Genomic DNA, 17,504 nt, shown 5'->3' with positions numbered 1-17,504 from the left:
ACGAAGGGCTTAATTTAACATTACCTTTGTGAATTTTCATTGTAAATATTAACAAATTGTCTTAATTTGTTATCTTAGAATGAAATTTCACCAGGCCACTCTTCGCACTTAACAGACGATACATCAGAAACTTTTATTATGTATTGTGGTTTATTATTTATTATGGTTTAGATTACTTTTTAAATCGCATTTATTTATTTGGATCGCATTTATGATTGGCACACAAATACTTTACAGTTTATCCCACAAGACCAACATGAAGGCCTAAGGCCACTGGACACTTCAAATTCTATTCTTTAGAAATAACAAGTCTTTCTTAATTTTTTTTACGCATTATCTTCGTCTCCACTTCCATTCGGTTATTTGTAGGACTGCTGGTATTCTCCTGTTCATAGCTAATAACTATTGAGTAATCATGGACGTGCCGAGGTCATTAAAATCAAATCATCATTTGTTCAGGAAATGGGAATTAAGAGACTTAGGTAAGGGCCCCTTCGCAGGTGTCCGCAGTACGGCTGTATTATTAAACATGGCATCGGGAACCAGGATCAAGAACCAAGGAATTACACTATGTTTCATGCATCAGCTACTTGTGGAAACCTATTTGAATTAAAAAATAGTAATTCGGGGATTAAATATTTTTAGAAATTTATTATTAGTGATCGAACTGGTGTACAATTTTGTTTGATTAAAAAAAGTGTTCTTTGTTTTCATATTAACACATTTTGGCAGGGGTTTTTTTGTACTGGCTTTACCCTAACTCCAGGCGAAAATAAAGGTCCTGCGCAAATTTCTTTTAAATCGCTATCTTCGAAAATAATTATATATTTTAATAAAAAATTCTACGTAGTAACTCAGCATACCCAAGCTATAAAAGTACTAAATGATATTGAATATTATTTGAACTGCAACTCAATTAACCTTGTAATATGTTTATTACGGTCCGCCTATCGGTATTTGCTCACACCTGCTTTCTTTAAATATGCCCGACATCTCTCGCTTACTTGCACAGAGGAGTTGAGTGGGTGCGGAACAGAGGAAGAGATTCTCTTCACGTTTCACAGTCATAAAAACCCTCATTCCAGGAATTGAAATAACAAATAATATACTATCCTTTTGTTGAAATACCGATTATATTCAATAGAACTTTCAATGCTCAGTGTAAATCCAGCAACAGTCGGGATTTGTTGTTTTTATATTGGCCCAGTGCTTGAAAGAATCGAAACAAATTGCATGGACGCGGTTTTTGACTCCCTACTCTAGTTTTAAAGTTACAGCATGTTGAATACAGGTGAAAGAGCGTTCCAAGTTTACATGTCAGAGTGTTCCAAGCCATCACTGGCCAAGGACTGGCAGTGAACCCGTTAATTGTGCAAATTAATAGTATCGCAAAGAATTGTCAGTAAACCAACTAATTTCCACAACCTCGTCACATCAGTTGATTCACTCGATGATGATGCGGGAGACTGTGGGTGCAGATGACTCAGGAGATGCGGGTCGGTAAAACAGACATCTGCAATACCGACATTTGCAGACCTGCGTGAGTCTATGCAGTGAGATTCTCACAACATTACTATTACGTTACTTTTGCTGCACCCAGATTATATGGATTCCTTACCGGCCCATGAAGGGACGCCCCAGTAACAGTTCACAGTGATTCCCAACCAAAAATTCACATTCATTGGATTTGGTTGAATTCTTCAACCAGCAGCAAGCTCAAGTGGTACATTTATTTTACTGTACAGATTGTGTACTTTTCTTGTCTTTGATAAAACTAAAATACTACAATTTTAAACAAGCGGTTTGCCGATAGTTGGTAATTAAGGATAGCACAAATGTGGTACATAGTTAAAATAAAACACCGCTGAAGGATGTAGAAAACGTCCATGTAAGTTAAAGGAACAAAACCCTTGTGAATGTAAAAAGAGGGCATTGAACTCTCATTTGACAACCTAAGACATTTTAACTCATTTACTTACTGGCTTTCAACAATCTTACGCAAAAATGAGAAATAACATTTGATATTTTCCCACGCATATTTATTACATAATATGAAATATTACATCTGGTTCAAAATAAGTAGGTATACATTATGTAAATATTGAAAATGACATGCAAAAAATTTACATATAAGTGTAAAATTTTGTAGCAACTATTTTAGATTAATAAAATTACACTTGGCAAGCGGTTTTTAGAGAGAGAAATGATGAAGGTGATCACTTGATAAAAAGGATTTAGATGCACAACAAATTTATAGATTCATATTGTAGTTGATCTTGCAAATAAGTGGATTCCTTTCCATTAAATGATAACATTTTTCATTCCACAATCGAAGAGTGTAAATTGCAAGTTTAAATCGTTAATATCTAATTTTATACTATGTTAACATCATATTCGCTTACTTTATATTGTTATGTTAATTATATAGCCTAATTTAAGATGAAGCGGTGTAGCACGTTTAGTTCTCAATGCACTTTATACAAGTAGGCTACGAGGAAATGGCAGTGAATATAGATTGTGGAATATTACAATCCTTTTCCACTTTCATAAATTACTTATCCCAACTACACCACCGATATTGATCTATTTCTGAAAATAATAAAGAGCAGTAATAAAACATCATTTCGATAAAATAATTAATATTCTTCATGCTTAGCTATGTGCATGTCGTGAATGAGCAGGTAATATCGGTTAAGTGACACTTTCTTAAGTGCAAGAGTCCATTTCTACTTACACATATCTGAAATTACTTCCCCACCCACATAACATATTTAGAATTCGTTTTCTTCATTCAAATAATGTTGCTTTTATTATATTGCTGAAATTATCGAACAATGATGTTAAATTATCAAAAATTTATTACCTGATATAATAAAAAATCGATTCACTAACAGATATTACCGGCGCATCAATATTGAAGAATAATTGCTTTTTTTTTAATACACAGGGACATTCATTACTGTTACGTAAAAAACTAATATAAAATATGTACTACTTTTTAAATTTACATAGACCTACTAAGATTACGCTGTTATTCATTTAAAAAATATTAAATTCGAATTGTGTTTCTCAAGAAAATGGTATTTTGAACCTCAATATATTGTTTTGAAAATTAAGTATAAATCAGAAAAAAGTTTTGTGGTTTTAATTCTTATTCAACTTTGTGATATTTATTCAGATTATTAACAAACGCATGTAAAATATTAAATTAGAATGCATGTATTACATTTTAATATTCCAAAATACATAACATATTGATATAAACATATGAAATATATACATAGGTCTTACCGAAAATGTCTTTATATTGCTAATAAAAAGGTATAACACATAGAATGAAATAATACAGTCGCAAAAAGATTAATAGAAACAACCTGAAAAACAAAAATTTTCACTTGAGTTTACATGGGGATCGAGTGACAAAGAATTGAAGTAAGTGATAATTAATAAATTTAATCACTTAAGTAAATAAAGGATAAAAAAATAAAATATTACTTTAGAAAAGAAGAGAGCTGAAACATTTATCAGAATATTTCAATAAAAGTAGAAATGGCAAACAAGTAGACGCATAAGATGAAACCAGGTGAAGATGATAAAGCTCCCTTCAAAGGTGAAGTAAAGGGAAACACATTCGTACACAAGACAATAGATGGGAATAAAAACTGAAGAGATTGATATAAATAGCAAAAATAAAAACAAGCCAAGACGTTATCTCACAGGGGTCAATAATTATCATATTGTATTCTCATATCTAAAATGTTTGCTGTCTGCAAAAGAATACTTGGCTTGATAAACGGCAGTCAAAGATAGTGCATAACATTCTAAATCACGACAATGCAGGAAAATAATATTATATATGGGCAAGGAGCAAAGTACCCACCCAGTGGGTCAGGATACAATAAATAGCAAATCGCAAGGTGCAAAAATATTCATTATTAAAATCACCTATTCATGAATGCAAAAATAAACATGTTAAACGGTCAATTAAATAAAGAAACAGGAAGGTATTACATAACATATAGAATTTAGGACGCAACTTAATAAGTATAAGAAATACATCGCACATTAAAATCTAAATAACACATATATAGGTAATCACAATGAAATAAGCAATGTTTACTGTTGACTTCATCCACATTCAGATCACTTCAGCTTGATGAATGACCTTTTGTGTTGTAAACAGTTACAAAGAACTACGCTTGCTGACAACCACAATGGTGACTGTAACAACTAACAGGTGGAATGATGCCTAAAGTTTAACAGAAATAAAAGCATGCTTTCATATTAAAAATCTTTTCAGAATTGCTTTAATTTTGATTATAAATGTACAGCGGAATCACTTATCACTAAAAGGTATACATAATAAAATAGTTAACACAGACAAATGAATACATAAAAATTATGTTGGATTACTCTAGTTTAATGGCATAGTACACCTTTGTAGCTTTTCCTAATAAGTGTCAATATTTTATTATCAAATATTGATAACACCCTGGTTACTTTAGTGCTAACTGGAGATTTAAGTAAATAAACTGTTGAACTGATATTATTATATTTTTATTAACTTCAAACATACAAATAAATAGTATGTCATACTTTCCCGAATCAGACAAGTACCAACATCAAATATACCGTTCAGAGATAAAGAAAGTTAAATGTTTGAAAACAAAAAAAAATCAAATTTACATATTATTAAGGTTTTTCTAAAATAGAGATAAGACTTTAAAACCTACTTTAGTCAAACTTTAAAATAAAACAAATAGATTTATCTGCAGCTCCAAATTTTTAAATTGCAATATCTAAAAAAGATTTCCGATGGTGGTGACTTTTTTAATAAAATTGATATTATAGTAGAAATAATAATAATAAAAAATATTTAAATAGTTTGACAGCCTTACATAATAAATAGAAGACCTGCATAATTCTTAAGAAATGAGTTTCCAGAAATAAAAACTGAAAAGCAGCATTATCTATAAGTAGTTACTAGAGAAAAACTATACACTTATACATTTGACAGACAAATATATTCACTTTACTTTTACATTTATTATTTCTCTAAGAAAAGACTTGGTGTTCAATACATTATTTCTCAAGTTTAATGACATTCAAATTTTATGTGGTTACCTGTGGTATTTATTGGTAAATGGTAAAATGTCATTATTACAAAAATTGTAAAAAATGGAATTAGAATTGTGTATTATTACCTAGATAATTTTGAATATAATTTTATGTTAGTTGCAGGATAGCTGATGCCTGACAGTTGATGAAAATATAGGCTTTAATATTAAATTGTTTAACTTAATTATTGTTGTAATGAATATTATTAAGTACAAAATAAGTAATTCAAAGAATTCTGCCTTTTAACAACTAATAAATTAATACATCTTATGTACCTAAATTCAAGCATATGTTCAGAGATTATATACAATTTAAGTTAAATGATTATTGGCTTTACATTACGCCACACAATTCGTAATATTTACAAGAATTATGCATTTGGCACAAAAAAAAAAAACATAAAAAACGATTATAATTTTTATCAATTAGATTGCGTAGATAAAAAAAATATTTTTATTTAAATAAGAAGCACAAATATATTACCATCTAATTACATTTTCATCTTCTAATTAAAATCATTTTACATTCATAATAATTTTGCTATCCAACACACAAACAATTATTATTATAAATTTCCAAATAAATAGAAATATACTTTAATACTAAGACGGGTACTTTAGTGGATTACACAGGAATATGTGTTTCGATCGGGGGTTAACTTTATTTTACTAATTACCAGATTAGTAACCACAAGGCCGTATACTTTTTACCTAAGAACAAACACAGGCACATTAAAATAAAAATATATTCTTCATACTAGCTGCTCGCCCAATATCACAATTTAAAAATTAAAAATAAATAATTCAGAATATAAAAAAATCATTTAACATAACTACGAAACATCGATTACTATATCAAACATTGTGGAATTTCAACATGTTAAGAATAATTATTAAAGATCATGGATGGGTATGTGTGTTTTAGAAAATATTCAAAGCACTACTGGAAATACAAGTATTCGAGTTTCCTTCGTAGGGTAAGCAAATTGATTGATAAATGAGAAGTTCATAATTTTTGTTTATCAAAAAAAATATTTGTCAAACATGTAAAAAAAAGTCACAACATGTCATATAATGTTAAAAAATTTCAAATATTGTCAAAAGCATTAAATAATGACAAAACCCATTAAAATTATATATATTGCCATTAAAAATCTCGCTGGTTGTGAGTCCGAAGAGTCGATAAATAATTCATTAAGTGAGGAGTACTTGTAATATATAAATTCCGTAAGCCTAATACACATTTCAAGTAGAAAAAACATAATGAGCTTAAATATACAATTAAACAGTCTACTTATTGGAATCTTATTAAACATATCATACAAAATCTAACTTTGAGATCAATAAAATCTAGTATTATTTTTAATAATTATAGTTAAGGTATGAACCAAATGTTGAGCTACTGAGAAGAGAAGGCCAGAGGGGTAAGAAGAGTTTGGCAGTGGAGAAGTTGACAACTTAACACACCAAGTAACTTAGTCGCCAAATGTTGGCATCATAACACAAGATAACACACCAAGTAACTTGGTCGCCAAATGAGAAGCATTTTCACAGGGAAGCAAACACAAGGCTGCCTTTAGCTCTAAGTTCATTACCCAGAACTAATAGTTGCTGTAACCACTGGACTATAACAGGATGGCCAAAATGGCATTATACTAAGGACGTTAATTTCAAAGTTAATATTCAAGTTCTGTTAAAGTCCTATTCATGTTCTGTTGTTATCGAAGTACTGTAAAGCAACCGACCCATGATGAAATATTTAACAGAATTTGAATATAAATTTCACAGAACTTGAATTTTATCATTGAAATTCTATGAATTGTTCAAATTCTGTGAAACAACCCGTCCTCAGTCCATCTTTGTGGATAAGATTAAGATGAAGAAATGCAAAATCAAGATAGACTTCATTGTAGAGATGGAAAGTAATTACCCTTTTTTATGGATAAATATATCATACTTAAAAGAATTGATTCTACAGATCGTAACGGAAATCAAAAAATTTAAAATGAAAATTTATTTTCTAACAAATAAACAAAGCAATAAAATTTCTAAAAAATATACTAATATGTAAATAAATGCTTGTATGACATGTTTTTACTTTTACTAAAGTCATATTGAATTGATTCGATGGATATTAAACAAGTTATAAAATATAATAAATGCACAATATATGTATATTCAAAATTTTAAAAAATAAATGCTCCGTATGACACAGTTTTACATAGATTATATTCATTCGATGTATCGTATATGATTGAGATTATAAAAAAAATATATGATAACAATAATTACTTGAATGACATATTTTTACTTTTATATAGTCATTAATTTATTAGAAATAATTATTTTCCTAAAATAATATTTAAAAAAGAATCTTTTCTAAACTCGCCAAAATGATAATTGAAGAATAAATTTGTGTATTTTTATGAAACTTTCGATGTAAAAACTGGAAAGTTTAATAAAAAAAGTGTTCAATAATATTGTTTTTGTTTTAGGTAAATGTTATTTTAAGCACGATACACAATAATGTTATTTGAAGTAGAATAATAATTATGATCGTGTTATGGAATATATTATGTATTTTATACATTGCATTAGTTATACAGTCTTCTCTGATACATAAGCAATGACTAAATATCACATAGTATTATTAAAAAAAAGTAAAAATGTCATCCTAATCAACTTAGTAAGAAAGGCTAGCTCAAATGGATTACACAAGTAAACATATAATTCAAGTGCGCTACTTTTAGGTAAAACATACTTAAATAATACAAATGTTAATAAGTTTGTTCTAAGCTGCGGCTGTAATTATTATTTGGAATAGATGATTTTATTTGCAAACTCGTTATTTCACTTTGACATAATCACGTAATAAAAAATAATTTAATGTTGTGGCAAAAATGTCCACGACACAAATGGAAATGGAACCATGGTGTGCACGTAACACAACTAACAGATGATGATTATTGGATGAAAGAAGAGGATGTAAGGTAAGTCATTTATGATGGACCAAAAACTGGAGAAATTTGAGGGATACCTACAATATGTTCAAGGCTGGGGGCTACAAGGCTATGAAGATGAGATAAAATTTATATAGACAAAAATCAAAAGTCTTGCTCTTTCTTGGGTCATGGTCAAAAATTGCTATTTAGATCATAATTTATTTATTGTAATAAAAAAGCCAATCGCTTTTTAATACAAATTTGTTAATAAATAAGAAGTTAAATAAAATAACAATAAATAAATTAAAAATAGTTATTTAATCATATTAAAATACTAATTATTAAAGTTTATGGCAAGAATGCAAGAAATAATTAGTGTAATATTTTAAATAAGATTACTTTACATCAAAGTGAAATAATCAAATACAATTATCTGAAATTAAGAAATTCTGTAGTTAAAATCTGATCTCATTTTTGTAAATTTATATACTCTGTTCTCTCCTTCTAATTAGAATATTATATAAATGCGTACTATTCATATTCTGAAATCTATGTACAACCATTATTATAACTAGTGTTCTTACACAATACTCATCACTGGAATTATGAAATGCTTGTCTTTATAAATAAAACAGTCTCTCTCCATATAAAACTACACTAAAAAGCCTTCTGTTCCGTTAACCCTAATTTGTGCTCGCATTGTCTGGACACTGTTCATTATTTTCTTCTGATGTCCAACTAACGTAATACCTAGGGAATTCAATTGTAGAACTGTCAGGTTAACAACAGAATCCATATCTGTAAAATTGGCACCTTGGAACTTCTCCACATAGCGCGCCATCTTGATGGAGTTGAGCCAGTCCTCAACGCAGCTGAAGTGGGTTAGGTCCGGCGTATCCCCTGCAAGTGGGTTCGCTGATCTGTTCTGCGCTATCTTGCGAAGCGTATCGGGACACCTTATCAGTTTGTCTAACGTCTTGACTATACTAATAAAGGCTGGCCTGTGTGTTCGTTCCTTCTGCCAACAATCTAGCATGAGCTGATATATGGCTTCGGGACAGTCCATCGGCGATGGCAACCTGTATCCTTTCTCAATAGACTTGATCACATCTTGGTTACTCCAGTTCCAGTAAGGTCGCTCGCCGAAAGACATCACTTCCCAACAAACTATACCGAGGGACCAAACGTCACTTGCTGAAGTAAACTTCCTGAATGCGATGGCTTCGGGAGCTGTCCAGCGTACGGGAATCTTCCCTCCACGTGTGGTATAAGCCCCCTCTGTGGTTGACTCGATTTCTCTAGATAAACCAAAATCTGCTATTTTACAGACTAATTGGGAATTTACTAAAACATTTCGAGCTGCTAGATCTCTGTGGACATAGTTCATTTCAGAAAGGTACTGCATGCCGGCTGCAATTCCTCTCAACATTCCCACGAGTTGCAACACTTGGAACTTGCCATCGTTAGCTCTCAAAAATGTGTCGAGGGAACCATTTTCCATGAACTCCGTTATGATCATGACAGGGTTGCACTTGGTGACAACTCCTTGTAAGAATATAACATTGGGATGTTCAAACTGACCCATAATAGACGCCTCCGTGAGAAAATCACACCGACTTTTATCAGCTGATCCTGGCTTCAAAGTCTTTATAGCAACATCAATTTCTTGAACACAGGACGGTGGCAGTTTCAACTTTCCGCGGCAAACGTCTCCAAACTCTCCTCCTCCAATTATAGCTTCAATGGTAATGCAAGACGCATCTATCTCTCGGGCAAATTCTTTCACAGCTTGATTTGGATCTTCATAAGTGTGCGGGTCAATGTATGTGCGCGAGGATGTACCAGCTGCAGTGAATAAGGGTGTGGTTACATTCGAATTGGTTTTAACTGGCATGTTTTCAAGTCCAGTGTAAACTTCTCCATTACGGTAGTCGAGGGTATTGCAATCGCTGGGTTGCTTTTTATTACACTCGTCATTTGCTCTAGAGCGAAGATACAGGACGGTCATAATAATAATAACCACCAATAGAATCACAACGGCCACCATGGCGCCTGCAATAATTCTGACCTGCATATTATCTTCATCACCAATGTACGCAGGGCCCAAGGCTTGGCCTGTGCGCCCAAACAAGACCGGGCTGTATTCACCCCAACCACGCTGAGTTTTGGCTCGAACTTGAATTCCATAATCCGTTTGCTGATGTAGCCCAGCAATAGTTATTTGAAGGTCAGATGAAAGCATTGTTGAAAAATTAGTACCTTTAATATCTTGTTTGGGAAACCATCTGACCTCGTAAGTTTCCACTTCAAAGTCGGGTTCAGAAATGTCATTAATCATAGGAGCATCCCACGCAATAGTCAGTTCTGTGCTCTTCACCGATGCTACTCGGACTTTGTTAACTGCACTAATCACAGAGGCCTCTGTAGTGACAGACAGATCTACAAACTCTGGTTCATGACCAGATATCTTGGTAACACCATTCTCAGCAAATACTTGGAATCTGTAGGTGGTGACTGGATTCAAGCCTGATATAGTGACGCGTGTGTCGTTGAACAGATCTGCAGATGGCTGCAACTGCACTGATGCACTGCATGCATCACACCTCACCTTATAGGCCACGTCCATCCGGCCTCCTAGTCGGTTGGGCGGTCTCCAAGACAGAATAACTGTGGACTGGTCTATAAAAGAGACAGTCAAGTTTTCAGGAGCTGAAGGCCACTGTGTGCAAGGCATGCTTTTGGGATCTCTTTCAGCTCTGTAGTACCCAAAGTCACAGGTACATTCACTGACAGCGTACTCGTTAGACTTGGAGTGATCTGGACAAGGGGAACATGAGTCATCACTGGTTGTGGCTTTGAAACGGCCGGGAGGACACTCGGTACAAATTTGTTTTTCAAAATCTGGTTCATATCCGGCTTTGCACTTGCAACCACCACTGGGGTGGGTCCATTTTCCATCACCCTTGCACAAGTATGTGGGGATATCTACTATCTCTGCATTGATTACACAAGTGCCATTGGCTTGCTCTATGATGGTAATTTCCTTGCCAGTTGGTGTGACTGGGAAGTGGGCGAAGTTAATAGTCACTTCTGGGCAGGTAATGTAGTACACTTTGATGGCCAGGATTGAACAGCAGGCCCCTTGGTCTCGAAAGGCGAAGTAAACACCTCTCTTGGTGATGGCTATGCTCTTCACTTCCGTGTTGATGTTGACCTCAGAGTTAGCATTGAACCTTCCATCGCCGGCTGCTATTCGTCCAATGAGCTTGTAGCTTTCTGGCTCCCACGGAGGCTGTTCATTCATAGCCACATCGAATTCGTAGTACAGCAAGCTGAATGTCTCTTTGCAGCTGAGTGCATTGCCCGGGAACAGGGAGCAATCTCTTATTGTGAACTTGACTTCGATGTATATTCGGTTGGCTGATCGCCTTTCTATGAACGGCGTCCAGAGCCAGTTGTTGACCTGATTGTAGGCGACGTCGCAGACCACATATGACCGCCAGTTGATCCCCTTCTCAAAGTTGGTGAAAGACTCCTCGACCCACCCTGGAGTAAGTGCAGATTCTCTGAAGGGATATTTCGTCCACTCTAGTTTCTCTTCGACCGAAGTGTCTAGGAGGATAACTTGATCACATAAAATGTTTCGAACCGCAGCAGTCAAAAACATAAAAAGAAATATCGGTGCCATCATTGTTGTTCTATTGTCGAGCTATTTCATGGATTATTCCAATATAAGTCACACTAACACACTATTACTTTTCAAAACCATGACACGGCTTGGTAAATACATCGACTTTTGTCAATTTTTAAAGGAATTCGTCATTTTTTTTTAAATGTATGCACGGTAACACGTATCAGAAATTCTTTAGAATCTTGTTGCCAACATAAAAGAAGACCCTTCAAAAATAAAAGAATACACTTAACGAAGACATTCCCAGAAATGTTATACCTCACATTGTTATTGTAATTCCCTTTGTATTTTCTTGAGAAAATGCACTTTCATTAAACAATGATCCAGAAAGAAGGACCTCATCAAGGGGTGGGGGGTACTGCCATTATGAAAATTGTTATTTTTATGTACGCGAAATACTCCATCCCTCTGTTAAAAAGTTCACATTTCACACAACTCACGAATATGTCTCATTGATTTAAACCGGACATCTCATTCGGGGAACGCGAAATTTAGGAAAACTTTTAGAAAACCGACAGCGTTGAGACACCCAGCACCCAAAGCACAAATCTCAAGCCACAAACGCCACAAACGAAAACGAAATATGTAGATTCCTACATACCACTGTATACCTACCATAAATATACCATTCTAGTACCTACGTTCCTTTCAATAATCTGACTCGTCATAGACACGCGTTTCCACACCGCCACTACTCTTTTTCGTGTACAAACATAAGACTATTTTCTTAAAAAGGATCTGACAAAATGCTCCGTGTTCTTCAATGCTCCTTGAAGTTAATGTATTTTTTTGTATTGGTTCTGAAAAACTTAAATCAAAAGCACTAGAATTGTGGATGAGGTAAAAAAATCTCATAATGGATGTAAAATATATTTTAGTAAGTTAGCATTACGTTTATTACATAATATTACTGCTTTCGACAAATAAAACCCTTCAACTCTGAGAGGATACATATTTTATTTTCAAAATAAAATTGGCCAAATTTTTATTTTTATTTTTTGAGCAAGTTTTCAATTTATGAAAATCATTTTTAAATATAAATCAAATAAATGACGATGATTCTTCGGCACGAATATTGTAAAGAAAAAACCAAAGCGAAAATCAATTTCTTTTTGCTGCGATATAATACAAATATTAGTAGTGTATAACAAGTTCGTTATTTATTTATTAACGCCCGTTAAAGGCTTTTAGATGTAAGTTATATATAAATATATATACAGTGCAGTAAATAAGTGTGACTGATTTAAACGTATTAAAAATTAATGTACAGGAGAGAAAATATGCGTAATATAAAAATTTCTGAATAATTTTAAACTTTCAGCTGCCGAATTATCGTTCATTAGACATCCGGAGTTAAATAGTTTAATCAAATAAATAATTGTTTTGTTCAAGGTATGAATTTAGTACATTACTAATTATTTATTTAATTTTAGTAACACTGAAAGCACCTTAGATACTTTAGTGCCACGTAACGGTTTGGAAGAACACTAACAAAACAAGAAAACAACTATGAGGAACTTTGCTGTCGCCGCCAGCAGCCGACAGTGTAAGGAACTGGAACTATCGAGTAAAATGTACGAGTTTCCTTTCGACGGGTGATGTTGGCAGTGTGCAATAGACAAGAATTTTAATAACAGTATCAACATCAACAGAATTTAATGAAATTTACTCACCTGCGCGAGTGTTCGGTGTACAAAACAAGAACTTTGTCAAAACCAGTTATTCCTCGCGTGTGACCACAACGACGGTTGATTCCCGTGCGCCTTTCAGGTATCATAGTTTGATTTACAAGTATCATAGCATGAAATTAATTCCCAATTAAATTACAAGCCCGTATAATGTTTGTGACACGCCATTCCTTTTATATATAGGTTGAATTGTTGCGTTTCTTGTATCGACATCAAGTACAAAAGTGTGCCACGCCTATTATCGAGTACACTTATACGATGGGCGTTATTCGTTATTGTTGTTGCGCGCGGCATTGTTAACATAATTTTTTTTAAATAATTAATTTATAATGTATTTGCGATGATTTTATAAATACATTATTCACCCAATAAAGTCCAAACTTCGAATGTAACCGAGATTTTATGGAAAGTTTTATTCAATTTATTTAATATTCACTAATGATTTATGCATAAACGTTTATAAACAAATATTTATTATAGTTACATACACCTGAATTTAATATAAATTTTACAAATATGTTCATTATTTATCAATTTCGTTATCATTTAACCTACTGTTGACCGTATATACATCATCTTAATTTATTTACAATCAATGTTTCAACTTTACTGTAAAGCCATGTTTGCAAAGTTAATGTAACTTTATAATCAACAAATATCACAACACCCAGACTGGCAGCGCCTAAGGATGTTGAATGAAAAATTCATGTTAATATATTTGCATTGTGTGGTATCGAAACTGCAACCTACCGACTCATAGTTTGCATAGTTCACCAAGTTTTGAAATAGAAATTCATTTTTTTTTAAATATGTTCTAGATAACTCAAAACTAGGACAAAATTAGTCATACATGGGCGAGTCATGATTACAAGTACAGTCATCCCTAAAAGTAAGTACTTGCATTAGCTGCAGTACTTGATAATTTTATTTGAACTTGAATTTTTTATTTCATAATATTATTGTTTGTTCTACTGCTAGCTGTGAATCATCCAATATTTTAAATTTACTTAAGTAATTTAAAATATTTGTTTTCATTGTCATTTCAAAATATTTTGCTTGGTAATGGGTGCTTTTAAAATTCCTATGGCAACGGCACGGCGATGGCATAAAAAGGCATGTTCTTTATCACAATAAAGCTGCAGCACTTTCTTACACATTAAATAAAAGTGTAATGTACAAACATCATCTCTCCTTCACTCATATTAAAGAAATGAAACACCGTGACATCGCCGTGCCATTGCCGTATGATTTTTAAAAGCGCCTAATGCTTGATTAAAATAGCGATGTACTTGCGTTAAAAATACATCAAAAACTTTCCAATCTTCCCTTTCCGCTTTTAAAATGTTAAACACAGCCGACTAATGCTGAACTCCACCACTGATTTAACTGTTTCAAAAATAGTTCAATAAAAATATATTAAGTCCTAACATTATTTCTACAAGAAAAAATGACGCCAAAGCACTATTTATTTTCGTCTTTTTAAAAATAAATGCATAGTTGAATATAACCAACCACAGCGTCAGTGATGATGCGTCAGTGTCGCTGTGTCACTGAAATGTTAGTCACTTCTGAGGGCCTTGACACTATCGCCAGAGGACTCCAGTCATTACGTAATCGCTGACCTACTTGTCTTGTTTCTATAACTTTTACCTAGTTAAACTAATATATTATTATTATTATACTCTGGTGAATAATTTGCAATTTCTAAATTATTATTATTTTTTTATATTATTTTGCACTTAAGTCTAACAATAATAGTTCTGGTACCAAAGTTATAAGAAACTCATAAATTCCTCTTTAAAATCTTTAAAACCCTCCACTTTAAAAAAATAAATTAAAAGTATAACCAACAACTGCAGTGTGAGCAAACACGGATCTGCCGCTACCGATGTACATCAGCCACGCAGCGTTACTAAAGCTGTGCTCGAATATGCTCCCATACATAGTGCATAATACTGTCACTGTGCTCAGTACTCTACCTTTAAGTTCTGTAATTTAGTTTTTCATTATTATCTATTGGGACAGCTATTTCGGTATTCAAAGCACAGGACGGTTTGCTAATGGCTTTGAATGCGAAAACAGCCGTCACAATAATAAATAAATAAAAATAAATAACTTAATAATAATACTTTATATTTGTTTTATATAAAAAAAATGTAACATTAAAATTGCTACAATAAAACATTTAAAATGGAAGAAAAAATCTATGAAAGCATTGATACTTAGCGGCGGTTTCAACAGTACAGCTTTCCTGTAAAGAGTTATTCTGCCTAAATAAATAATTATTATCATGCGTAATTTGCTGTTTTGCATACCTTATTTTTACCAAAGAAAATGTGTCTTTTGATAATTTGATGCGTGCAATGTTAGTCGTTATATTATAACTTTGTTTTCTGTTTTCCCAAGTTGCTGTTTGCAGAGGAATGCAATAAGTGGCAATGTCGATTATTGAAGAGAGAGGCGACTACAAGAAAAATCCTTTCTTCACCAAGCACGAGTACAGTGACTTCTCGCCGTTCTACATCATCATCGCCATTTGCACTGTGATTGTCTTTGCCCTGTTTGTCCTGAACATTGTCTGCTGCTGCTGCTCCAAGTACAGCGAGTACTGGCAAGATCGTCACACGGGTAACAATTACATTCGTGCATCTATAACGTACCACCAATAGCGCATTTAACCTATCCTTGTTCACGTTCTAGCCACACTCTTTCTGATACAAAAATATAATGTAGTAGGAAGAGAGGTTATAACGAAATTATAAGAACTAAACAATATGTTTGGGCTATATTCCTAGCGGCAGTCTCCAAAGTGAATATTTTCTCAATGTTTCCCAGCTGGAGAATCCACTAAAATAAGATGAAACTGTTTTAGACCGAAAATATATTATCTTGAATTGTAGAATTCCCTGTTGAATGAGTTGCCAGAGGGATCCGTTGCTTTCCCGATGTATACAGAACGACATCATGATGTGCAATTTGAAATAAATGTGCGTTTCACTAGAGGCATGTATCATCTTCTTTTGATTGTGTCTAATTAATGTTTGTTATTCCAAAGGTAATCGGTGGTTAGTGTCACTGTGGTCAACCACTCCGCACAAACAGCCCCCGCTAGACTATACCGAGCTCGAGAAGGGATACGTGGCTCCCCCAGCACCCTTCGCCAAGACTTCCCAGGAATACCTCGAATTGCACAAGAGAGAGAGTGATATCTAGAAGACGAATACATTCCAATTCGCGACAATGGCTTTCATTGTGCTGTACCCTGCCGTAGCGGCCCTGGCGATGTTTGTCATTGGAGTTATTGTGGTGATCCTGCGCTTTGGTCCTCGTATGTGCGGTGTTCGTCACACCGCACTCACGAGCCACCACGAGTGGGATGACCAAGTCTACGAGCAAAAGGTTTCATACGCCTGAATCCCCATAGCGATGCATAGTTAAATGGCGTTATTTACCAATCAAACTACAATTTGCATAACAATACATAGTATTACAACAAAGTCAACTTTTTTAGTGACTTTCATTTGTCATTCTGTTAAATCGCCCGCATTACATAGCTACGAGGGACACATTATTTGTCATTCTGGAAAATTGTCCGCATCACTTAGCTACGAGGGATACATTATTTGTCATTCTGGAAAATCGTCCGCATCACGTAGCTACGAGTGATACATTATTATGCTTAATATTGTCATTGATTTTTTTGTTTAATTATCTTTAGATTAAAATTATAAGAAGCTATTGCCACATTCTGAATCAACATTTATTGAATGACAAAAATTGTTTGAAAAAACTTGATCTACTTTGTTGAAAGAGGGTTTATACTTAGCAATATGTTTTCAATTGTCATTCAACAGAGAGTTGATCAACTAAAATTGAAACATCTGAATGAGGCTTTTGACGTTTCACCACAAAAGAGTGCCTTAGTTTGTAATAGTAGATAAATACACAGTTCCATTAGTAATGTTGAGTGGAGTCTAATACTGAAATGACTTGCCCGTACTAAAATTTTTGTTTTTTGTTGTTATATTTATGCTTAAAGAGTTTCAATTATTTTTTCCAGAAAGAA

The 17,504-nt window shown here is 33.4% G+C and overlaps 3 protein-coding genes across 4 annotated transcripts; 2 read left to right on the top strand and 1 right to left on the bottom strand.

Moving 5' to 3' along the window:
* Positions 1-7,767: 7,767 nt before the first annotated feature.
* Eph (Eph receptor tyrosine kinase) lies at positions 7,768-12,310 on the bottom strand. The gene has a single exon (XM_089646114.1). The coding sequence runs from the start codon at positions 11,748-11,750 to the stop codon at positions 8,712-8,714; it is 3,039 nt and encodes a 1,012-aa protein (XP_089502240.1). The 5' UTR covers positions 11,751-12,310; the 3' UTR covers positions 7,768-8,711.
* A 1,042-nt stretch (positions 12,311-13,352) lies between these two features.
* On the top strand, positions 13,353-16,651 carry wrm1 (wurmchen 1 transmembrane protein). 2 transcript variants are annotated; one of them, XM_089646156.1, is made up of 4 exons: positions 13,353-13,520; positions 14,257-14,327; positions 15,845-16,066; positions 16,494-16,651. In XM_089646156.1, the coding sequence occupies exons 3-4, from the start codon at positions 15,877-15,879 to the stop codon at positions 16,649-16,651; spliced, it is 348 nt and encodes a 115-aa protein (XP_089502282.1). In that variant the 5' UTR covers positions 13,353-13,520; positions 14,257-14,327; positions 15,845-15,876. The 2 variants fall into 2 exon arrangements, with proteins under 2 accessions (XP_089502282.1, XP_089502281.1); XM_089646155.1 differs by lacking the exon at positions 14,257-14,327 and having other exon boundaries at positions 13,356-13,520.
* Positions 16,652-16,678: 27 nt separating this feature from the next.
* On the top strand, positions 16,679-17,386 carry wrm2 (wurmchen 2 transmembrane micropeptide). Its single transcript, XM_089646157.1, has one exon. The coding sequence runs from the start codon at positions 16,679-16,681 to the stop codon at positions 16,850-16,852; it is 174 nt and encodes a 57-aa protein (XP_089502283.1). The 3' UTR covers positions 16,853-17,386.
* The last annotated feature ends 118 nt before the right edge of the window (positions 17,387-17,504 follow it).

Source organism: Hesperophylax consimilis, chromosome 23, assembly GCF_061612785.1.
Source record: "Hesperophylax consimilis isolate HC1 chromosome 23, BYU_Hcon_1.0, whole genome shotgun sequence".
Lineage (NCBI taxonomy): Eukaryota > Metazoa > Arthropoda > Insecta > Trichoptera > Limnephilidae > Hesperophylax > Hesperophylax consimilis.
Note: the sequence above shows the minus strand (reverse complement) of the source record. Positions and strands in the feature narration are given on the sequence as shown.

Excerpts from the sequence above, each read along its gene's own strand:
- Eph (XM_089646114.1), bottom strand. The coding sequence starts at position 11,750 with ATGATGGCACCGATATTTCTTTTTATGTTTTTGACTGCTGCGGTTCGA.
- wrm1 (XM_089646156.1), top strand. The coding sequence starts at position 15,877 with ATGTCGATTATTGAAGAGAGAGGCGACTACAAGAAAAATCCTTTCTTC. Across the intron at positions 16,067-16,493 it reads CTGGCAAGATCGTCACACGG|GTAATCGGTGGTTAGTGTCA; the intron begins GTAACAATTACA and ends GTTATTCCAAAG.
- wrm2 (XM_089646157.1), top strand. The coding sequence starts at position 16,679 with ATGGCTTTCATTGTGCTGTACCCTGCCGTAGCGGCCCTGGCGATGTTT.